The sequence below is a fragment of the Lemur catta genome, chromosome 1 (assembly GCF_020740605.2).
Source record: "Lemur catta isolate mLemCat1 chromosome 1, mLemCat1.pri, whole genome shotgun sequence".
In the NCBI taxonomy this organism is placed as follows: Eukaryota; Metazoa; Chordata; class Mammalia; order Primates; family Lemuridae; genus Lemur; species Lemur catta.
In genome coordinates this window covers 84365742-84391805 of record NC_059128.1, presented here as the reverse complement: position 1 = coordinate 84391805, position 26064 = coordinate 84365742, and the positions used below count along the sequence as shown (strand labels likewise).

General features: G+C 36.3%; 1 protein-coding gene across 3 annotated transcripts in view; it reads right to left on the bottom strand.

Moving 5' to 3' along the window:
* Positions 1-2504: 2504 nt before the first annotated feature.
* MAPK6 (mitogen-activated protein kinase 6) overlaps positions 2505-26064 on the bottom strand; it is a 31269-nt gene continuing 7709 nt past the window's right edge. For all 3 annotated transcript variants that reach the window (XM_045529371.1, XM_045529392.1, XM_045529381.1), the window contains exons 2-6: positions 15290-16479; positions 13129-13273; positions 7659-7823; positions 6151-6352; positions 2505-4833 (exon numbers count right to left, since the gene is read on the bottom strand). In XM_045529371.1, the coding sequence (XP_045385327.1) occupies positions 3732-4833; positions 6151-6352; positions 7659-7823; positions 13129-13273; positions 15290-15844 (2169 nt within the window). In that variant the 5' untranslated portion in view covers positions 15845-16479 and the 3' untranslated portion in view covers positions 2505-3731. The remainder of the gene's footprint in view (positions 4834-6150; positions 6353-7658; positions 7824-13128; positions 13274-15289; positions 16480-26064) is intronic.

Here is a 26064-nt window from a genome sequence, read left to right as displayed (position 1 = left end):
CCCTTACCTTACAGTTACTTTACACGATACCCAAAAATTAACTCAAAATGGCCTAAAGATGTAAACATAAGCCCTGAAACTACAGAACTTCTAGAAGAAAACAGGGGAAAAGCTTCATGACATTGGATTTGGTGATGATTTCTTAGATATGTGACACTAAAAGCACAGGCAAAAGCAAAAAATAAAAATGAGACTACATAACTTAAAAATGTCTGTGTAGCAAACAAAACAGTGAAACAAAGTGAAAAGATGACCTATGAGTGGGAGAAACTATTTGCAAACCATGTATCTGATAAGGGGTTATATCCAGACTATATAAAGAACTGCTGCAACTCAACAAAAACATAATCCAGTTAAAAAGTGGGCAAAGGACTTGAGAGGACATTTCTCCAAAGAAGATACACAAATGGCCAACAAGCATATCAGATGTTCAACATTGTTAATCATTAGGGAAATGCAAATCAAAACCACTAAATTATCACTTCACACCCTTTAGGATGGCCACTATCCCAAATTCGGAAAGTAAGTGTTGGCAAAGATATAGAATTGGAACTCTTGAGCACTGTTGATGAGAATGCAAAATGCTGTATGTAGCTGCTATGGAAAACAATACGATGGTCCCTCAAAAAATTAAAAATACAACTACCATATGATCCAACAATCCCAATTCTGGGTATAGATCCAAAATAACTGAAAACAGGATCTTGAAGAAATATTCACACCCCCATGTTTGTTGTAACATTATTCACAATAGCCAAGAGGTTGGAGCGCCCTAAACATCCATCAACAGATGAATGGGGGCTGGACATGGTGGCTCACGCCTGTAATCTTAGCACTGTGGGAGGCCGAGGTGGGAGGATTGCCTGAGCTCAAGAGTTTGAGACCAGCCTGAGCAAGAGTGAGACCCTGTCTCTACGAAAAATAGAAATATTAGCCCAGCACAGTGGCACGCACCTGTAGTCCCAGCTACTCAGGAGGCTGAGGCAGGAGGATAGCTTGAGCCCAGGACTTAGAGGATAAAGACACTATAGTATATACATAAAAAGGAATATTATTCAAACTTAAATGGAAATTCTGTCATATGCTTTAACATAGATTAACCTTGAGGACATTATGCTAAATGAAATTAGCCAGTCACAAAAAGACACATGCTGCCTGATTCTACATTTGTGAGATATCTAAAATAATCAAACTCTTAAATAAATGGTAATTGTCAGGCTCTAGGGGAAAGGGGAGTTGTTCAACATAGTTTCAGTTTTGCAGGATGAAGCTCTAGAGATTGGCTGTACAATATGAATATAGTCAACACTGCTGTGCACTTAAATGGTTTAAGATGGTTAAGTTTTTTGATCACAATCTAGATGCAAACGTTGGTGTTGGCAGTTCATTGCCAATAAATAGAGCTAGTGTCCTCTGCCTGTTGTCACTCTTACATTCTAATCTCAAGTCATCTTTCTAAAACCCTAAACACTAACATTTCTTTAAAAGGTACATTATCTTCATTACCCTACAAAGAAAACATTTTGATTGCAAGCGGGGGACCATAAATGGTACATACAGCTTTTGTTGGAAAATGTGCAACTTAATACCCACTCTGGGTCCCCCTGAAGCAGGCATATTTTGTATTAAGAGTTTCAAAGTTACTTACATTCTATCTTCTTTCTCTGACGGCTTTAAAAAGTCAGAACATAGTCAACACAGTCAGACCATTATCTATGTAGTCAAACATGCTGTCAAAGTTACAGTAATGAATGTAGATTAAGTCCATAAGTAAGTTTCCCAGTAAGCAAACAGGTTCTAGGCCTCCCTCGGGTGCAACAGCATTTTTTATTCAAAGCTAATTATGATTCTCGGAATGAATTTAGATTAGCAAGCAGCATCATATGAGATTCGTTTGCCTTCTATGTCTGACACTCTTGCAATACTCAAAGACTCTGCAGTCTGCACCCTGCCCAGCTCTGACCACAAGTGTCTCGTTTTTTCCAATCTCTCCTCTCCACAAATTCTCTCATGACTGAACTTCAGAGCTTGCCTTTTTTAGTATGTTTAAATTTGTAATACATGACAGTATTCATCCAGAAAATATCTGCTTTTTTAAAAAACTCTGAATCTAGATGAAATCAATAGGAAATCAGCCATCAGGAAGGAAGGCTAGATATTAATAATAGAATTGATGTTGTACAAAACAAGGATGAAAGAACAGAAAAGTGAAGTTAAAGAATGGTCTGATATTCGGACAGGTGAATAGGGTAAGTTCTTGAGCAAACAAAAGGTGTGTTATAAGAACAAATACATTTAAAAGTTTCTCTGCATAGTTCAAAGCTTTTACATACATTTTATGTAATCATTTTGTAATGTGTAAAACATTCCATTTTAATGTATGAAGGTTTATGTCAGAAGATTTTTGTGTGGAGACATATCCACAATTCAAAGATGCTGAAAAGCGGAACTAAAGATTCTGGTAGTAATTTTCATTACCCAAAGAGTGAAACAGGAGCCATAGGTGCTGGCCATGTTTTATTTTTTTTTTTTTTCTTCAAACAGGATAAACCAAAGATACAGACATATTCAATAAAATAAAATAGATGAAACAAATTCTAAGACTGTGATGCCACATGCTACGTTTAACCTAATTTTATTCATGCTTGCCTTGGGATGGGGAATAGATCATTCAGTAAAAACATACAGTAAAAACAAAATGTCTTATCATGTACAACTTTTAAACTACAATAATGATGTACCTTAATTACTTCCATGCACACAAGTCTAACAGTTTTTTTTAAAAATAAACACAATTAAGACTTCTAGGAGCATTTTATAATAAAGTAATTCCTAATTTTTCTTTGTAGATAGATCAAGCACCTCCAAAATACAAATTCCTATACACAGTGAGCACTTAAAATGAACACGTATGTAAATTAAGTACGTGGACAGCCTTAGGATAAGCTGACATAGATTCAGCTAGGTAGGCAACAAACCATAGTGCCAAATGGGAAAAGTGTATTTGCAAATAAATTTTAAAAACTAAGTTAACTTTTAAATACAGAAAATATGCTGATTTGCTAAAATAAATAAGATGTGATGTATTAACACTTCACTATAAAGAATGCATACCAGAACATTTATAAATGGTGAATGAGTCTTAAGAATAGTTTACTACAATAAACGCTGGCTAAATAGAAGTGCATATTGTGAAGCACTATGGGTGGTATATGTTTTGCCACATACTTTTGTTACCTTGAGGTAGATAACACATGTGTACCAAATTCGGCATTCATTTTCAGTTGCTGGTATCATGTGTTTTAAGAAATGTGTACAGTATGAAAAACTTGAAAATACTCATGAATGAAAAATGTTTTAGGAAAAAAATAGATATTTTCATGCAATTATGTACAGTCTCACTGTGTAAATTTCAAGGCAAGATTAGTTTCCTGTAAAACAGATCACTGTTCTATGAGAGAATGTTTTTACTTGTCTTAGTGCATTTCTTTTGTCTCCTCCTGCATTGCATTATTTTGTTCTTTTTTTGTGTGTGCAAACGACATGCCAGTTAAAATGAAAACTATCTCACATGTAGGAAAAAAAGGTCTGGATTTTAAAAACCGAGAACTGATAAAATTCTTACTAAATGACACCATCTGATTCAAGTAAAAAAATGACTTTAAACACTAGTAATAAAAAAAGACAAAACATTTCATGAAGAATACAAAGAGAAATGTCTGCTGAGTGTTTTAGTTCAGATGTTTCAGAATGCTGCTGTATGTTTTATGAGGAATTTGAGGGGAAGATTTCATGGCAGAAGGTGTTAATGTGGCCTGTATGGACTTAAGTGGTGACCCAACTGGACTGTGAAACTGTGGGATGCCTATGGATTCGAGCTGCTTGTTAAAGAGGAACTCCCCACTGTTGTTTAGAAATCCTTCCTCATTTCCTCTCTCTCCAAGCTTCCCATCCTCTACTGGCTCAGTTTCTAGCATTTCAGTATCTTCTTTCCTGCTAAAGAACTTGTCCAGGTAACTGGTGTAAGTGTTTTCCTTCTCAACTTGTTCATCCTTCCTTACCTCACAACAAAACTGATCGATGAGAAAGCAGTCCTCCCCACCACTCACAAACTGGCTATCCCAAGAAGACTGGTACAAGGCTTCTAACTGAGCCAGATTTGCCATACCTTTTTCCTCTTTTTCTCGGCTTACTGACTTTGATATCAAACTTTTCAATTCTAGTTGGGACACTGAGCTATTCAAGTCATTTAATTTATCAACAACATCAGTAGGCTCATGTTGTGAACTAAGCTGAATAGTTCCTGCGATAAAGGAATCAAAATCAAATCCCTGATTCTTTTCCCTTTCTTTTTCAGCCAGTTGCTGTGATGCTTCCTCTAGAGCTATCTGGGCTTTAACCAATCCATTTCTTTCACATTTTGACTTGCCTTTCTTATCAGATTTTTCTTTACTTTGTTCTTTCCAATTGGAAAGATCTATAATAAGCTTGGGTTCATAGTAATGGTTAACTTCGCTCTCTCTCCAAACTAAGTTATCTAAATATGATGACGACCTCGTTTTGTAGTTACAAGTATGGCTACACTCCAGATCACAATATTTGTTTTCGTGATGATCTGGGTACTGCCAGCAAGGCTCAGTAGAGTAATTGGTATCGAAAGCAGGATCCTCCAGATACTTTTCCCGATCTCCATCCAAATATTTTCGAGGATCAACTTGTACTTCTTCTTCATCGGTGACATCAGACAGAGCTCTTGGGTCAAGCTGAACTTCGTCAATATCAAAGTTGTTATGTATAGGCCAATCATGCTCTGAAAATTGACAATCATGGTACCTAAAAAAAAAATATTAATGCATTAGTGTTACTTCATGTCATTTTTGAATTTTTATGTGACAGCACTGTGCTAGGTCTATGAGAGGATAACAGAGTATTGCCTGCCCTACTGAAACTTATGGACTATGTATTTGATAACTACCAATGGAATATATGTAATTTCATGAGAAACTGAGTCCTCCACTCTTAAATAAGACCAATTATTTCTCATTTATTTTCACTTTATTTTTCAACAACTGATAAATATCTGGGTGGCTGGTGTTTCACACAGACAAAAAACAATTTACGGCCACAAAATGCAGATCTCAATCAGGTATCTTACAAATTTTCACCAAACTAGAAGAAAAGGTTTGCTGGACTACGTTGTGAATAGGGCTACTGAATGGAGTATCCTCTTACTAATCTATCATAGCAAGGTGACTACACCATGTCCAAGTAGAGAGAGACACGAAAACTGCTGGGAGAAAAGGGACCAGAAAATGACTTAACCACGTATAACAGAAAATGTTCAGGTTGGAAGATGTTTGGGTATGTGTGAAAATAACTATATAGGGGGTAGACAATGGACACATGGAGGAAACAGTGGTTAGCTGATGTATATAAATGCATACATATCTCTATTAACAAACATTTCTTTTTTAAATACAGAAATCTTGAACAGTATCATTAATGGCTCCCAAACCTATTAATAGTTATACATCAAAATCCACCTGAAGACTTTAAATGTTGATTCATTATTATCACCCTACTTCGAAGCAGAAATTCTAAAAAGGCTGAGGAAGAAATTCATTTTAGTGTATAATGTTATTCATATTTTAATGTTTCATGTTTATACTAGAAAAGTCTTTTACTGAACCTATGTTAAATATTCCAAAATTAATTTTATGTGATTAGGAAAACAGATTCAAATATTGTAAATACCATGAGTCAAAAATAATTTCCACCCTAAGGCATAACTGATACAGTGGAGCTATGTTATTGGATAAAATTGAGTCTTGTCATCCAACATCTTAAATGTTACATGGTTCATATTTCCAACCTTCAAATTTAAGGGACCTTATAATTTTATTAACTAAATATGCCTTAATAACTTCAGATGTTTCAAGGCAGCATTTAACTTGTTCTATATCTCCTAACCAGTAACTATTTTAGTAAATATTCAAATTACATAAAGGCTAAAGACAGTAATGGTTTCCTTGGGTTTCTACAACTTCTGCATTGTCTTATCATATATAATTTTAAAATAAAATTCATTGCATTATGGTTCACTGAAAATTCAATAAATGTTATTATTTTTCTAACTTAGGATCAATTTACCTTTCCCAGTTATAAATGTGACTGTGAGTTTCATCCATAAGTAAAATATCATCAACTTCATCTTCAATATGAAAAGGATGACTTGAAATTGGTTCATCCATTGGAAAAGAATATATGCTCATGTAAGGATGGGAAAGTGCTTCTTCTGCTGTCAACCGATCCATGGGGCTAAATGTCAAAATTTGTTCCAGGAAATCCAGTGCTGCAGAGGAAAGGGGAAGTTTTTCAGAGAAGAAAAACTGAAAATGGTAGTCTTATTACTTAAATGGTGAGCCAAGTGATTACCTTGCCACTTCATATTAAACAACAGAAAGACAGCATCTTAATTATACTAAGAGGGTCCACTAATTCGTATAGTTTTTACTTTCCCTTTGTAACTAAAAGGTAAGTTTTGTCACAAATTAATTTACCTGATTTACAGGTTAGGCAGAAAAAACATTTCTTCAGTTAACATAGTAAACAGCAAGAGAGCAATGGAATGCAACTGTGAAAACAGACTGAAAGACTAGTTAGGAATGTGAAACTATTGAAAAAGAATCTGCTGAAATTAAATACAGCAGCTTCCTTTGCATTTAGGCATTTATAGGAATTAAAAGTATATTTGAAAGGAAAAAAAACACCATGATTTTGCCATTCAGTGCCTATTTTCAAAATACTTGCTACTTTAAAACACTCTGATATATACTAAATTGAATCACATAATGATCAAAGCAGGTGATATAAATAATGGATGTATAAAGTTTAGAAAACCATTCCTATCTTTTCTGATAAGAGAATGATTTAATTCTGACCTTGATGTATCTTAAAATACAATATAATTCTTAAAAATTGTCCTTTATCTTTAAATATTTTGCATGTCTAATGTACTTCCTTAGGAAAATGTTACCTTTTACAGATGACTACTACAAAAGTTAAAAACTTTTACATCTAATTTATACTAATAAATCCTAAAGACATGTCACTCCATTTTGAGACATGAAAGTAATTACTTTAGTGGTCAACAAGTTTTAATTCTTTCCAAGCTCCTCCTACTTTCAAGCTTGTACAACCTCTTACATTTAGGATCTAATACTCTTAATACATAGTCACACACACTGTATTTGGTTGAGTTTTGCTCTTTCCTCTATTTCTTCCTTGCCCTTAAGATCTTTCCTTCCTCCCCAATTTTCCTTCACATTTAAATCATATTCATATAATGCTCATAGAATTCCACTCCAGCTTAGTGACAGCTAGTAACAGCTAGTAACTCAACATGCTTTCCTATAGCAGGTAATCAGAGGCATAAGCTAGAAGAGTAAAAAGGGTTCATTAGAACCAGGAGAGAGAGGGACACTTTCTGAAATCTGGAAAATCATTCAGAGGGACAGTCTAAGTGCCAGGAGCCCCAAAAAAGTGAGAGTTGAAGTGTCTAAAGGTTATTGGAGAGAAAGCCACATATCTAAGGATAAAAAGCTCAAGCTTTCCTACACACACAGGCATTAACATGATGGTTACTTCAGTCACAATACCTTCTCGACTAATTCCTGGAAGCAGCTGAGTTAAAGGTTTGTGTGGCTCAGTCATGTCATTTCTAATGTAAACTGGAATTACACTGAGAAGCTCCTGACGATCTTCCTCATGTACAACAGGTATAGATTCTAAAATCAGCTGCATCTGTTCAAGTTCATGTGCACCTGAGGGTTAAAAAAACACCAAATACAACATAAACACATTCCTCAATGTTTACTTATTTGGCAATAAACATATAAAAATAAGATAAATATAATGACCAGTGGGAGTAAAATAGTTTCAACTGAATCATTAATTAGCAGGTTTCATTGCTCTGAATATCACCAATCTACTTAAAAGCATATCTATTTCAATTTTTACTCACTGACATATTTAGTTTTAGCTGCTGTTTCCACAGGGAACTGACTCCTGAAGTTGGGCCTCATACTAAGGTTATCACAGAGTAGTAAAAAAAGCAATGAACTGTGATTCAAAAGGTCTAGATTCTAGTCCTAGCTGTACAATTAACTGGCTATAGCTTTGGAGACAATGTTTAACATCACTAGGACTAGATTTGTAAAACAAGTTTTATAGTTATGTGTTAGGGCTCAGTTAGCATTTTAAAGAAAAGGGGAAATTTTACGCTAAACCTGTAGTTTAAAAAACCATCTCACTTGCCTTTTTTTGCTAATTTCTAGAAATTCATTCAACAAATTTTTTTGAGTGCCTATGAATGAGCAGGAATACAGAACAGACCAAGTAGACCAAGTCCCTACCTTTATGGAGCTTACTATCCTGTGAAAGGTGGATAATTCTGTAAACACATAGTACATCTAACAGTGATAAATGCTATGAAGAAAAACAGAGTAAGCTAAGGTGGATAGACAGCACTGTCAGGAGTAGGGTTGCTAATTTATAAAGAATGATCAAGGAAAGCCTCACTAAGAAGCTCATGAATGTTTCGAATACACCAAACATTCATACGGGAGAAAGGAGTTCTAGGAAAATGGGAAAAGGCCCAAAGGAGAGAGTGGGTGTGGTATGTCCAAGAAACAGCAATTAGACGAGTCCCTGGGGGTATGTAGCAGGAGATGAAGTCAGAGTGGTATCAGAACACAAGGGCTCACTTTACCCTGAGGTTTGATGGGAAGCCATTACACAGTTTGAGCAGAGATATGACATGATCTGACTAATGTTTTAACAGTACTACTCTGGCTGCTATATGGTAACTAACCTACAGAGAGCAAATACTGAACCAGGAAAGCCAGTTAGAAGGTCCTGCATTAGAACAGAAGACATATAATGGCTGATTGGACTGGTGGAAGAGGGTAGTAACAGAGATAATAACAAGCAGTAAAAAGGAGGAGCCCACTTATAACAGAAGTGAAAGATGACAAGATTTTTGCCCGAGCAACTGAAAAATGGAGGTGCAGGTTTAAGATGAGGAAGACAGTAGAAAGAGAAAGTATGAGGAAGAAATATCATGGGCTGAGTTCTGAATAGGTTAAATTTGAGATATTATTAGACATCCAAGTGGAGATACTATGAGTTAAGATCAGATATAGACGGTATTTAAAGGAATGAAAAAGAGTGAGATTGCCTAGGGAGTAAGAGAAGCTAGAAAAGAGTCCAAGGACCAAATGACAAAGGGAAGAAATGGCAAAGATGGCTGGAAAAAGGGCCACTGAGGAAAGAGAAGAATTCAAGACAGCGGTATATGGAAGGGAGGGAGGGAAAGGTAACAAATGGAGATGGCTCAAAATGAGGACTCAGAATTGATCAGGGAGTTGGCACTATGAAGATCACTGGTGATCTTGACAAGAGCAGTTTTGGTAAAGGACAAAGCCTGACTGGAGACAATGGAAGCAGAAGCATTAAGAACAGCAAGAATGCACACATCTTTTGAGGAGCTCAACTTTCAGACTGCAGGAATATGTGCAGTAGTTGAAAGGATGTGGAGTCCAGAGAGATTTGTATTTTGTAAGATTGGAAACATTATGTCAATGTTTGAATACTGATAAAAATGATCTATTAATAGTAGAAGGGATAAAATGAAGATACAAGAGAAAAAAGTGCTAGAGCAAAAGTCTGGAGTAGGAAAGACAGGAAAACAACTACTGCCCAAGTGGAAGGGTTGACCTGGGCTAGGAGCACTGCAGAGTGACAATATGGATGCACAACAGAAAATACGACTAGGCCACTTCCTATAGATTAAAAATATACCAGTTTCCAATGACTGCTTAGTCCTTGCCTTTTGTTCCTCTGTTCATTTACAACTTATGCCAAATAACCACTTAGATCTCCCTTCATGCTGCTTTTATTGAATGGTTCACCAACACACCAATAAGGCATCTAGTAACAAGAACAACAACCTAGATCTTTCAAATCATTTCACAAACAATTCCTATTAATTAAATGTTTATATGGGTTTAAGATCAAAACTATGCTACTTAGATTTTTTAAAAATCTACACCCAAACAATGTCTCAATGTGCCATATGAACATTTTAAAATACATTAAGTACCTTTGTATAATCAATGCAGCAGCAGGTACTGACCTCATTTCTATGATTTGGAGCATGACCTAATGATTTTAAATTATGTAGACTTAAATTTTTGCTTTTCTGATTTAGTATTGTGGTAGTTTAAAATACGTCCACAAATTCTTTGATACTCCTCCTTTCAAAGGGTAGAATCCAACTGCCCTCCCCTTGAACATGGAGTGTACTTAGTCACTTCTAACACTATAAAATAAAGCTGAAGCAACAGTATGTAACTTCTCAGACTAGGTCACGAAAAGATATTTTGCATTTATGATCAACTGATTTTTGACACAGATGTCAAGATAATTCAATGAGGAAAGAATCTTTTCAACAAATGATGCTGGACAACTGGATATCCACAATGCAAAATAATGAAGTTGGACCCCTATCTCCTATCATATACAAAAATTAACACAAAATGATCTAAATGTAGAAGTTAATACTATTACTATAAAACTCTTAGAAGAAAACACAGGAATAAATATCCATGACCTTACGTTAGGCAATGGTTTCTAGATATGATACCAAAAGCAAAAGTGACAAAAGAAAAAAGATAAATTAGACTTCATCGGAATTAAAATCTTTTCCAAAAAACATCAAGAAAGGAAAAGTCAACTCCAGGATGGGAGACAATTCATGTAAATCATATCTTGATAAGGGATTTGTATTTAGAATTATATAAAGAACTCTTACAACTTAATAGAAAGACAAATAACCGAATTAAAAATTGGGCAAAGGATCTGGATAGACATTCTCCAAAGATATAAAAGGCCAAAAAGCACATGAAAAGATGCTCAACATCATTAGTTACTAGGGAAATGCTAATCAACAAAATGAGATATACTACTTCGTACCCACTAGGATGGCGATACTCAAAAAGATATGTCAAATAAATGTTGGTGAGAATGTGGAGAAATTGGAACCCTCATACATTGCTGGTGGGAATGTAAAATGGTGCAGCTGTTTTGGGAAACTGTTCTTTCAAAAGTTAAACATAGTTACCACATGACCCAGCAATTCTACTTCTACATATATATACACCCAAGAAAACTGAAAACATATGTTCATGCAAAAACTTGTACACAAAATATTCATAAATAGCATCATTCATGACAGTCAAAAAGTGGAAACCCAAATGTCCATCAGCTGATGAATGGATAAATAACATATTGTATATCCATACAGTGGAATACTATTTGGCCATAAAAAAAGTACCAGTGTATGCCACAATATGGATGAACCCCCAAATACTACTATGTGAAAGAAGTCTGTCACAAAGGCCAAAAGTTATACGATTCCATTTACATGAGATGTCCAGAATAGGCAAACCCACAGAGACAGAAAGTAGATTAGTGGTTGCTAGGGGAAGGGGGAAATGGGAAGTGACTGTTAATAGTTATAGGGATCTTTTAGGAGGAAAAAAAACTAGATTGTGGTGATGGTTAAACAACCCTGTAAATATACCAAAAAATACTGAACCATACACTTTAAATGGATGAATTGTATGGTATGTGAATTATATTCGCTTTCTCTCCTTGCTATCTTTTGGATCTTTCTTTTGCCCTTTCTAGAGAAAGCCAGCTGCCATATTGTGAAGACACTCAAGCAATCCTATGGAGAAGCCCACACGGTGAGGAACTGAGGCCTCTTAATAACTAAGTGCTGTAAGTAAGCTATCTAGAAGTGGATCCTCCTGCCCCAGTTAAGCCTTCAGGTGACTACAACCCTGATCAACATCTTGACTGAGAAAAACTGAGGTAGAACCACCCAGCCAAGCCACTTCCAAATTTTGACTCACAGAAACTAGAAGATAATAAATGTTATAACAAGTATTGGCATTAAAAACATACTTAAGGGCATTTACGCATACTGTCCTTTCTTCAACAATGCTCTCCTAATGCACCCTAATCTTTCTTTTGTAAACAGACTCTGCCTTACTCCCTTCCTTCTGCTCTTAGCACAATCTGAGAATGGTGGGAGGGCCATACTTTTCTGGAGGAAAAAAGTAATGTCAAAAGACTAAAAAAACAATACCTAAATCACAATCAAATCACTTCCCCAACTAAAAAATCTACAGTACCCTACTATTTCCTAGTCTTCCAAATGGAAAGTCCTCTCCCTGCTTTCTAAGAGACTTTCTAAGTATTCTGGCCCCATCTTAACTAGTCATAAACATCTTTATCATTTGACACCTTGCTTTCATTGAACTTTTCTCACTGATTCAGAAATGTACCAGGCCTTTATTTCTATGGGTACCCTTAAATAGATAACACATTTTCTCTTTTTTCCCCAATCAAAATTCTTCACTAATCCTATATAGTAAAAAATTTTGACTCCATTATGCCTTCCGTTCCAGCTATCCCTGATGTAGCCTAAGTTTACGGCTCTTAACAGTCTGTGCTAAATAATTTTATACAAATTCATACTTTGCCTTACAATACATGACATTTTTCATGGATTATTCATCTCATCTTGAGAAAGTTCTCTGTCTCACACTTCTTTAGACACCTTCATAGCACCAAACTTAACAAAAAACTACTTGTTTGGTTATTTCTGAAAAGTCACAGCAGTCAGGCAACAGGGATGATGGGGGAAGGGAGACCAAGAAAAATTTGTAGGATTTTCAATAATAGCTAAAAAAAAATTCACCAGGCAGTGACAAACACAGAATTATGAAATTCAGGTATCATTTAACACAGATTACCAAGTATTATGGATCCACAAAATAAGACAGTATCTACAAAAGTTCTGGTAATTTATGAAATGACCAATTTAGTGAATCTGTAAATAAGTTTTCTTAATTTTTTGAATAATAAAAACACCATTTTACCTTTTCATTTTAATACTCCTGACCATCCTACATTGTTTTAAATCTTACATAAATCTTGCTTCATAGATGTATGCAAAATTACTTCTTTGGGATAATTTTTTCCCCATATAATACTAACCTGCAAAAAGAGTTTTACCAGTCAGCATTTCAGCAAAGATGCAGCCTGCAGCCCACATGTCAATGGCTTTAGTATAATTATTAGGAGAAAGTAAAAGACGTGGAGATCTGTACCATTTAGTAACCAATCCTTCAGAAAGATGACCCTAAAACAGAAACAAACAAACTTTAATTGTTTTTACTTTCGCTAAAGAACAGTACACAAAACTTGATTCACTAAAGAATCCTTGATCTTAAAAAAACAAACAAAAACCCAAAACAGCAACTATTAAATCCTAAAATGAGACTGTTGATTTCTAAGCCTATTTTCACGGTTCTTGTACTTTTCTTTCTTTCTTTCTTTCTTTTTCACTTCTGAATTATAGAAGAAAAAGGTTCTTGTACTTTTGAGGCTGAATGGAGTTAAACTCCCCCTGGGATAAGCCATCTAGAAGATGATGTTCACAGGAAGTCTGCTGACCAAAATATAAGAATTTATAATATATAACTCCAGTCAAGTTACAGTGTTAACTCTAGGCCACACATTTTCAGAAGATGAGCTATTTTCACTCCAAGTCCTAAGATAATAATTAAGGAGCAGATATGCTTCAAGTCAAAGAGAGAAAGGCAGAGGTGCTACTTATAAACCAGTGCCAACCTCCTTACTGACAACCCAGGGGACCTGGCTCTACTATATACCCCATTCATAATCCATCTATTCTACTACTTCATATTTACAAAGCATTTGATGAAAATACATACATACATATATATATCCTTATTGCATCCACAGAACCACCCTGGGAAATTATGATGGTAGATATTAACTCCATTTTACAGGTGTGATAACACTCAGAGATTAAGGGATCTGCTTAAGGTGATATAGCTAGTTGGATGTACAAATGGATGTCAGTTTTTGACAGTGCAACTCTAATCTTAGTTCACTGTTCTATTCACAATACTTTACTATCACCCATAAAAAAGACGTGGTTATCTATTTCATTTAGTACTCATTTTCTATGTTAAAAATTTTTTTAAGTCCAGGCATGGTAGCTCACACCTATAATCCTAGCACTCTGGGAGGCCAAGGCAGGAAGGTCGCTTGAGGCCAGGAGTTCAAGACCAGCGAAAGAACGAGACCTCGTCTCTACCAAAGGTAGAAAAATTAGCCAGGTATGGTGGTGCAAGCCTGTAGCCCAGCTACTTGGGAGGCTGAGGCAAGAGGATCACTTGAGCCCAGGAGTTTGAGGTTGCTGTGAGCTATGATCACATCACTGAACTTTAGCAGAGACTACAGAGCAAGACTCTGTCTCGGGGAAAAAAAAAAAACAATTTTTAAGTAAAAATATCCTGAATGTGAGATGATACGTATGAATGAAGATTTGTTTGTTTTGGACATGTGCTATGGAAAGCCAAGCAAGCAGGGGTCCCAGGGGTTCTTTACAACCAAAGCAGCTCCAATTTTCTATTTTAAATGCCAAGGTCCCCATAAAATTTCATTTGAAAACTAAAAGACCAGGGTTCAGCTTGAAAAATGTTATTAAATTCTTGTATGAAGGCAAGTTGCTATCTAAGGGAAAGTCGCTATGAATCCTTTTGGTTATACTCACTGTTATCAACTGTGTGAATTTAGATTTCAAACCAAATTAGGTTTAACAAAGCATAACTGAATAGTATAGACTCAAAGGGACAAAAGAAGACCTAAGAGCTGGGCACAGTAGTATTCACCTATAGTCTCAGCTACTTGGGAGGCTGAGGCAGAAATACCTGAGGCCAGCCTGGGCAACAGCGAGCCTGTCTCTTAAAATAATAAAAAACAAAAACACCTAAAAATTGAAATAGCATCCCATAAATAGGACCATAATTCTGCCCCAAACAGATAATATATTCCACTTTCAAACAACTAAGGGAGAATTTCATTTATAATGACTAACCATATACATCAGAATTTCATTACAATAAATGGTCATATACTTGTAGGAATTTGTATTTAATTAGGATCCCACTACACCTTCATTTCAAACACAGGGAGATTGTGAATGAAAGCTGATACGTATCAGAAAAAAAGGCATTATGTACACTTTAATATGATTAACTAAAAATTCTGACACAATATAGAAAGGAAGTACCTATTTCTGATTATGTACATCCAGTTTAAAGGTGTTAGCTGCCTTTTCACATACCTTATGGGAATAATGAGGATCCATGATCCGTGCAAGACCAAAGTCACCTATCTTCAGCACCAAGTCTTCAGTATTAATGAAAAGATTAGCTGGTTTGAGATCTCTGTGCAGTACGTTTGCAGAGTGAATATACTTGAGCCCCCGTAGCAGCTGATACATGAAAAGCCTGGCATGCTCTTCCAGTAAAGGGCCCTGCTCCAGCACATTAGCCAAGTCTGTCTCCATGTACTCCTGAACAATGTAAACACTGTTCAGTTCCGTAAGAGAGCCCACATCGTCTGTTAATTGGCTTCCACTGGGACCAAGAATTTCAAACACTTTCACAATGTTATCATGGTCAAGTCTTCTAATAATTTTGATTTCACGTAGAGCATGTTTGACACTCTGGGGATCAGTTAGGACAATTTTCTTGATGGCTACTCTTTTGTCACAGTCATTGTCTACAGCAGAAAAAACCAAGCCATTGCCTCCACAACCCAATGGTTTTAAGTCCATATACCTAGAGCCCAGATCAAAACCATGAATGTTCATGAGACTTTCAAATTTCTCTGCCATTTTGAAAACCTTACTATTGCCTTTTCCTTTTGAATTGTTGAACTTGTGTAAACAAGGAAGAAAACTGGCATCAAAAGGAAAGATCTTTCAAAAAGGGACAAGAAAAATAATTATGCTTCCACAGCAAGATGGTTTCTTGATGCTCATTGCATACGCCAACCAGGCCCGTTGAGTTCCCCTTAGATTTAAAGCTCAAAAAGCTCTACTCATACTGAGAATTAAAAAGATTGCAGTACTCATAGTTCAAGAAAGGGGCAGCAACTCTGCAGACATTTAAAGAAAACACTCAAGAAACTCAAACGGAATGAAATGACATACTATGCACTCAGATTTACTGTGCTAAACGATTTAACATTTAACAAAAATGTGAATAAATATGCACACAACAGGCTTCTATGAACATTCTCCTCACAGTGCAGATACATTCAGTGTTGGACTGGTCCTGAGCAGCATCATTCTAAGGTGCTGGTAAGCACTATTTCCGTTTTGCTTCTTTTCTTCCTCTGTTGCTATATATTTCAACAGGAAGCCCTGGTGGCTGTTGGTTAACAGAAGATGTCTTTTGTTAGTGATCAGGTGGCTCCAGCTCACCACAATCACAATCAAAGCTACCGTCCATCTTACTCTGCTACAACCTGGGGGATGAGAAAAAGAAGAGTCAGCACTGCAGGAAATACTCTTCTTCAAATTTGTAAAAATGACACAAACTGGGCATTTAGCAATAAACTACTACTGGTGCAGTAAACTTGTTTATGGTCATTAAATGACAAATTACCCTTAATCAAAAATAGCTTACTGGCCAAGCGAGGTGGTTCACACCTGTAATCCTAGCATTCTCGGAAGCCAAGGCAGGAGGATTGCTTGAGCTCAAGAGTTTGAAACCACCCTGAGCAAGAGCAAGACACCCTGTCTCTACCAGAAATAGAAATATTAGCCAGGCATCATGGCTCCCGCCTGCAGTCCCAGCTACTTGGGAGGCTGAGGCAGGAGAATTGTTTGAGCTCAGTGCCACTGCACTCTACCCAGTAAGACAGCAAGACTCTGTCTCAAAAGAAAGTAAGCAATTTACACGTGTTGGCCCAGGCTCCAGATCTCACTACACCAGATTCTTTACAACACTTAGGCTCATTAGGATATGCCATTTCTGAGATACCAGCAAGTATGGGATGGTTCATAACATTTTTACAGAACTCTGGAATTTCTGGAGGGGTAAAACATCAGTAACATTTTTCTAAAAGAACACATAACAAGCCTCCAATGTGTTAGTTTGTTAAAGAGAATGTTTACTTATTTACTTTGCCTATCAATATCCAAAATATTAAACAAAAATACTGAACAAAAATCTGGCAGCACAAATAAATCTGCAGAACATGCTCTTTCAGTTTGTAAGCATAAACTTGAACAATGAATAAACCTATGAAACCTATTTATCATCACTGATAGAACAAAATCAAATTACATTAAGATAATGTTTCAGACTGGAAAAACATTTTTAGAGTCTGTTAACCTCAAGTCTGAGGAGGAATGTGGAAAAACAGGAACATTCTCACAGTATTGGGGGGGAGTTTAAATTAGTAAAAGAACTTCAGAACAATTTGGCATAAATAAATGAATAAATATAATAAATAGCACACTCTATAATCTGGCCATTTTTCTTCAAGGTAAACTCCCTAGAGAAATGTTTGAAAATAAACAGAAATGCTCTTTTTTGGTAATGAAAAAATTAGAAACAATCTAAACTTTCAAAAATAGAACAGATAAATGAGTTATATTCATATAGCAGAATACAGTAGTAAAAATGAATAGAGATGGCTGAAATCTCCAAAAATACATTTAAAATGCAAACTGCAAATAGAAATGTGCATGTTGAAACAAATTATATCAGGTCCAAAAACATGCAAAATAACACCATTTTATAAGTACGTACATATTCAACACAAGTATAAGAAACATGAGATTGACAAATACCAAATTCATGCTAATGATTACCTTGAAGTAATCATTACCTTGAAGTAATGAGGAAAGAGATTACAATCATTTCTTTGTGTTTTAATGTGTTATTTCTTTTAAAATAACAAGTATGGCAGATTATTAGAATCTTATAGAGCTGGGTAGTACATATATATTCATTTTATTGGTCCCTGTACATTTGAAATATTTCATGATATTAAAAATATTCTATACAAGGGTGGGAAAAAATAGCCTCAAATCCAGTAGATGGTTCCCTAGACAGCCTGGATAAATAAATGCAACTTGGTTCTTCAGTTTCTTAATGGCCTAATCTTTTAATCTGCAGATGTCTGTATCCAGAGTAACAGATATGAGACATTATGAAAAATAAGGTGGTCAGAATTTCTAATAAAACCAGACAACAAGGGCTGGGCGTGGTGGCTCACGCCTGTAATCCTAGCACTCTGGGAGGCCGAGGTGGGAGGATCACTTGAGCTCAGGAGTTTGACACCAGCCTTAGCAAGAGGCAGATGCCGCTGTCTCTACTAATAATAGAAAAAAAATTAGCTGGGTATGGTGGCACGTAGTCCCAGCTACTTGGGAGGCTGAGGCAGGAGGCGTGCTTGAGCCCAGGAGTTTGAGATTGCTGTGAGCTAGGCTGATGCCACGGCACTCTAGCCCAGGCAACAGAGCGAGACTCTGTCTCAAAAAACAAAACAAAACAAAAAAACCAGACATTTTAGGCAGAAAAATGTAACCTAAAGCCACTAATTTATTCATTTATTCATTTAATATATAAATACTAAGCAACTCTACTATATGCTAGGCAAGAGCAAAACAGACATGAGCAAAAAAGATAGGATTCTGGCCCTCAATAAACTCAACTTATTGTCCAATAGAAGAGAAACAGCTTTATTTAATAAAAATTGGTATCTACTATCCCTCAGTTCTTTTAATAAACAGGAACTCTTCTTGTATCTGCTTTAAATATTGTGAAGGACACTAATAGCATAAAAGCTTTCTTTGTTTTACTATAACAGAGATAGATGGCTTCTTTTGTCTGAACGTTTTTGTCTGCTTCAGCCAAAAAAAGACTCCTAAAAATTCTGTAGCTTACCAGTCTATTTGTAGTAAAACATTTAAAAGTTAAACCTTGTGAATAAACTTTTGAATTAAAAAATATTTTATCATTTGCTATTATCCAACTGAGGCATTAGTCTCTCTTTGGTCTTTAGCCAGTATACTTTTCAATGTTATTATTTGATCTAATGTAATTATGGAGATAAATAATAAAAATAAAATTTTGTATTAGATAAAAAAAATTAAAAAAAGTTTCAGATTTAGGGCTTTAATTAATAACACTGCATGTCTTCCCTCCTCCCCCAATTTTTTCTGTTTGTACACATCTTGATTCTTCCTATTGACCAGCAAATATCCTAGAAAAACCAGTATTTTTCAAAGGCTCCAGTATTTCCAAAACTTTACATTTCTAGTCTCCACCTAAAATAGAATGTTTGTTCACACCCACCTTCTTGCCTTAATGTAGACAGTTCCTCAAAGCTCAGTCAAGTTTTACATTTTTGATAAACATTTTAAAGTCAGTTCTATAGACAACTGAAACAAGTATAGTAAAATTTCTTAAGTTCTCTCTTAAGCTTCTAGTTCACTAACAGAGCAACCTATTCAAGCACAAATAATGCTTTGCCAAGAAATGACATCACTATTATCTGATAAAATAGCATGAATGTAGGAATTGAAGCCAGATTATGAGAGAAAGCCATGACAATGAGAGATCCTTACTCAAGACCTCCATCCATATCGGCCCCCTTTAAATTTCAGTGAGACCAAGAAACATAAACCAGAAACAACTGCAAGGATGAGAGTGCCTTTTCAGAAATCTCAGCAACTCATCCACTCAGTAGAGAGTGGGTAAAAACTGGATGGTAGGGAAGGTAGGAGCTTGTGCCTAGGCTGAGAACTGCAATCACTATGACTCAGATGATAAAGAATATACATTCTAAAGAGAAAAGGTAATTTCTACCAACAAAACTGTAATAATCCCACTACATGGTGAGGATTGCACCAATAAAACATCTCGGGGGAAAAAAACCAAACATTTTTAATGACAGCACTTGTTCGGAGATTTTGCCTCTTTCCTCTGTGAGTAGTATTCTTCAGAATCCTTCAATATCCACTACACCAAATGCTGGCGCAGTACCAAAGCCAGGAGCTTGGAAAGTAAGCCCACCTCAATGAGGAAGTTGGGGGTAATGCTATACCTCTGCATCATAGAGTGGTCCAGTAAGCGTTTCCAATTCAGTCACACCTCTATTCGGCAAGTATTTGCCAAGTACCTATTATGTGTCAGTCAATATAACAGGCAATGGGGATAAAATGGTGAGTAAAAATAGACTTGGGCTCTGCCCTCATGGAGTTTTGGAGTTTATGTTGTGACTGGAGACAATAAAAAACAACAGGAAACAAGGAAATGCAAAGGGGACAAGTAATACCAAGGAATGCTAGAGGATGCTACGACAGCCTATACACTGGGGGATGTGACAGATCAGAGATCAGAATGTGATCTCTGGCAGCCATAAAAAAGGCAGAGGCCTCCCATGCTCACTCTTAGTGACCCTAGAGAGAAAACTGTTTCTTCCTTATCACTTTGACTCTTGTAGCAGTTATATTCCAAATTCTGATCTCTCCAATCACTTTCACCTTTCACATCAATCATGGTGGAACTCCCTGGCCTGAATAAAGCATACAGGTAAAACTCAACTGGACTACATTACTGGTTAGAGCATCCTCTATCCACATCAGTGATCTGTAGAAATGTCCTACTAATTATCATTTCCTCCAGTATCTTTTACGCTTAACTTCAAAAAAGCTAAGTTCAAGGCTTAGACCCAGTAAAAAACTGGGGCTCCATACTCTTTTTGCACATTCCACATACTTCAAAGGAGGAAAAGGAAAGTAACTTAAAATGACTCTTTCCAGCATCTTGCCAATTTCTCTGCCTCCACATGTTACTCATTCTTACCAGAGTGCTGATTCTATGTTTTCTGGAGAGGGACCATTAATTAAGTTTGAATTAGCTAGTACAATGTTGTTTTGTTTTTAACAATTTGGTGAATAAAATGAAATACACAGAAAAATTTATAAGAATAAAGTTGGCTTTTTTGGCCGGGCGAGGTGGCTCACGTCTGTAATCCTAGCACTCTGGGAGGCTGAGGCGGGTGGATCGCTCGAGGTCAGGAGTTCGAGACCAGCCTGAGTGAGACCTCGTCTCTACTAAAAATAGAAATAAATTATCTGGACAACAAAAAATATATATAGAAAAAAAAAAATTAGCCGGGCATAGTGGCCCATGCCTGTAGTCCCAGCTACTCAGGAGGCTGAGGCAGGAGGATCACTTAAGCCCAGGAGTTTGAGGTTGTTGTGAGCTAGGCTGACGCCACAGCACTCACTCTAGCCCGGGCAACAAAGTGAGACACTGTCTCAAAAAAAAAAAAAAAAAAAGAATAAAGTTGGCTTTTTGCTTTACCTGTGGTCTTCTTTCAGTCATCTACCGTAACATGGAAGTAAAAGCTCTCTATAATGTCCAGGTTGGGTACTAGTTTCCTAAATTTATAAGGCAGTAATAAACTGAAACTTCATTAGCCACAGCTGTCTCCTCAAATATTCCTCTCTTCTCTAAATTATCCCAGCTCTCTGTCACCTCGTCTATCCCCTCACGCCAAAAGAAATACAGGTACTGTGAGGCAAGCCTAAGTGTATAAAGTTATAAAATGCAAAAGAAAGAAAAAAGTAACTGGCTGGGCGCAGTGGCTCATGCCTGTAATCCCAGCATTTTGTGAGGCTGAGATGGGAGGATCACTTGAGGCCAGGAGTTTAAGACCAGCCTGGACAATAGAGCAAGACCCCATCTCCACACATAAAAAATTTTTTTAATTAGCTGAGCATAGTGGCTTGCACCTGTAATCCCAACTACTCAGGAGGGTGAGGCAGGAGGATCCCTTGAGCCCAGGAGTTCCAGCCTGAGTGACAGAACAGACTCTGTCTCTATTAATAAATAAATAAATAAATAAATAAATAAATAAATAAATAAATAAATAAATAAATAAATAAATAAGCAGCTTCACTCTGTCCTATCTCCCATTTTATAGAAATGGGATTTTCTTTTTCTTTTTATCCAGGAACGACTTGGCCTATGTCAGAAAGGACGTCTGGATGTGCAAAGTAAGTTTGAGATAAGGACTTTAAACATAAAGGCTACTTTTCTGGTTTTCTCTTCCACCTTCCACTTTGCTGCTTCTCAGGTTAAAAGCAGATATGGGTCATCTGGCCTATTTACATTCACTGACAAAATTCCCACTCCTCCCTCCTCAAAGGCTCTTGCTTATTGCTCTTCTTCAGTCAAGTGAGTAATTTGAGTTAATGGAAATCTAGCCAGCCTCATATCTACTCAGCCAAAAACCCAGCTGCTTTTGGAGAGAAGGAAAAGGTTAAGCTCTTCTTGTATTCACCTAGCACTGTCTCCTAACCCTGGCACAGAGAGGTGTTGTTACAGCAAATTCACCCTTCCCTGAGATCATGTCTCAAACTCTCATCAAAGCTACTAAGTTTCTAAGGCTGAGAAGGCCAAGTGCTACAGCTTAGCTTGCTCATATGCGTTCTTGACAAAGCCCTTTCTCCTAATGTAAGGTGGCCCTAAGAGTTATCACGGACCTCTTTCAGGATTTGGACCTCAAGCAGGCCAGTAGCATGAACTAGTATCAGTGAATAAACGAACCTGGGAAGAGATGGAATGTTAAAACTAAAACACCAAAGCCTAACAGGCTTTGCCTAGTATTAGTATCTATGCTTAGGACAGAGACAAACTTTCAAAGTCAAAGGCGATCATTACATGGCTTCTAACAAAGTATCCAATTTAAAAACAAAACAAAACATTCCTCTTCTACTACCAACTTCTGTTCTTACATTGTCTGAACCTTTGCCTAAATACATTTTAACAAAGGGGGCATTCATTTGTCTTTGACCACTTAAAAAGCCATTATAAAATACATGCCATTATAAAATACATGCCATTGTATTTATTTTGTTGCTCACCTCTACTTGCTATTTACCACAAGTTATCCATATTGGAATATCAAAACTTCACAGACCAGATAAACTAGTCAAAGAAGCTGGCTAGACTACATGATTTTTATGGTCTCCTGCAGCCCTCAACTTTTTAAATTTTACTAACAGGATCAGGATTTCCACCTCTGATTAGAATGCAGAAAGTTGCAAAACACTAATATGCTCATCCTATAAACCAAAACAAGCTGGAAAAACTACAAAAATCACAGTATTTAAAAATTCATCGGAGAGCTAAGGATGCAAAGGAATCTAAGCCAGAAACATCAAGCCCTTCAGAAGAGGCAAAATCATGGCTAATCTCATTCCTGGTGAAGTGGCAGAAGAACAAGGAATTTTCCACTGACAAGATCAAGGAGAAACCAGCTAAACTTATAATGAACTTTTAATGGCAGAATGTAGACTTGGGTAACAAATTAGAATTCAGAAGAGGCCCTGCCACAAGCCCCACCTGCCAACTTTCTTCCCTGTGGGTCTTCACAGAGTGCAAAAGTCTAAGAGCAAGGCAGAAAAGCTGAGAATGCCCTAAAGCAACAGGACTCCACCAGTCTGGTGGGAGGCAGCTGTCCTCTGAAGGAGGAAGGCAGGGCAAGAAGCATGAGATAAACACCTCTGTGGCATTCTGAGTCTTCACAGAATATCAAAGTATTCTTTCTAAAGCTGGGTCAAAGAATTAGTGCAAAAACACAAGGTAAGGAAAATCTTGGGTGAGACTGGAAAGCAAAGAAAATTTCCCAACAGTCTGAAAAGCTGGGAGCTAGGCTGAAAAGCAGAGTAAGGTTCAGAAAACTAACAGGGCAGAAAAGTATAAGAAGAGACAATGAGACAGAACATTTTCCAAAACAGATAAAAAGACATCAACCCACAGATACAGAAACTTGATGAACTCCAAGCAGGATAAATACAAAGAAACCCATACCTATTGGGAAGGGAGGGAGGATCAAGCAACCAGGGAAAAGAGTCCAAGTATATACTGGGAAGAACAATAAGAATCATGGCTGATTTATCACTAGAAACAATGAAAATCAGAGAACAAAAAATATTTTTCAAGTGCCAAAAGAAAAATCAAAACAAAACTATCAACTCAGAATTCTATATCCAGGGGAAGCATCCTTCAAAAACAAAGATGAAATAAAGACATTTTCAAAGAGACAAAAGTGGAAAGAATTTGTTTTTAGCAGACTTTTACAAAAAATGCTAAAAGTAGGTTTTTTTCTTTACTTACCACTTATACTAATGAGGATAAAAGAAGTTCTTTAGGCTGAAGGAAAATGACACCAAATGTAACCCCATATCTACAGAAATGAACAAAAAGCCCAGAAAAGGTAAATATCTGGAAAATATAAAATGCCTACTAAAAAATTTACCCACACATTTAAATGTCTTTAAAAGACCATTGATTGTTTAAAGCAAAAATAGCAACAATTATGAATTTATAGTATATGTAGAAATATAAGACAATTAAGATTAAAGTGCTGGAATGGGGTAAATAGAAGCATGAAATTTCAAGGTTAACATTATTTGTGGAGTACTTTATATTATTTAAAATAGACTGTGATAACTAATGAAAGGCTCATGGTTCATCTTTGAATACCTTCTCCCTTTTGAGTCATTATCTTTACTTAATAACATGCCCATTGGAGAAAAAAGCGAAAGAAGAGAGAAAATAAAATAAATCATCAATTGTAAATCATGATTGATTTTGCAAGGCAGTTTTTGTGTACCTTCACATTAATAACACAAAACTAATACAATAACATTTAGATACCATAGATTCATTGACAATTCCAAAGGAATTAGAAATTAATCGTAGCATATTTTGAGATAAATTACATATTTTAAGGAAATAACTTTAAGGGGCTCTACTTTCTATTTTAAAATATACAGTTTTAAGATATTAAAAAATTATAGTATGGAATATGGCCCAAGAGTTCTAATTTGAGGATTTAAATAACATACTGGGTGCATATTTGTCCCATATTGTCAACTACTATAAAAGCAATTAATAAAAAAAGTATTTGTTTATATTATAAAGGATGTCACAGCACTGAACATAAGAGAATTTAATATCTGAATTTTAAAACAATATAAGAAAGCTTTTATTGAGAATGTACTGTGTGTGAAGCATTGTGCTGGGCATATACTGTTATACTAAATCCTCTCAACAATGCAAAATGGGTATTATGATCTCTATTTTAGAAAATTTATTCTTTTTTTTTTTTTGAGACAGAGTCTCACTGTGTTGCCCGGGCTAGAATGAGTGCCGTGGTGTCAGCCTAGCTCACAGCAACCTCAAACTCCTGGGCTTAAGCAATCCTCCTGCCTCAGCCTCCCGAGTAGCTGGGACTACAGGCATGCGCCCCCATGCCTGGCTAATTTTTTCTATATATATTTTTTAGTTGGCCAGATAATTTCTTTCTATTTTTAGTAGAGACGGGGTCTCACTCTTGCTGGGGCTGGTCTCGAACTCCTGACCTCAAGCGATCCACCCGCCTCGGCCTCCCACAGTGCTAGGATTACAGGCATGAGCCACTGCGCCCGGCCTTATTTTAGAAAATTTAAATAATACATTCAAGATCACACATCAATGAGAAAGCCAGGATTTGAAACATATTTGTAAACCAAAGTCCATGATCATCTCTCAGTTAACAATGTAACTTTTTAAATTGACAAGTACAATACACATCTCCCTCTACCCCCAATCCTCTAAGAGTAGAGTGTATTTCCTATAGACAAGGACCTTCTTCTGCATAGCCAAAATACAATCATGAAAATCAGGAAATTAACACTGGTAGAATACTACCATTTAATAGTCAAACCCCATTTCAATTCCTGCAATTATCCAAATAACACATTTGAGAGGTAAAGGACCCAGTTCAGAATCACATGTTACAGGGAGTACAATGCAATTTTTAACATAGTTTTTCCCTTTAGAAGTTTAAAGGAATCAAACATTTCATATAGTCCACAAAAATTTACTGAGCACTTAGCATGTGCCAGGCGATGTTTGATGATATAGTGAAGAATAAGACAGGTTCTTCTGCTTCCAAAGAGGTTGCATTCTACTGAGGAAAAACCAAAAAACAAGACAAATAAACATAACTTCAGATTTGGCCACATGCTATGATTGG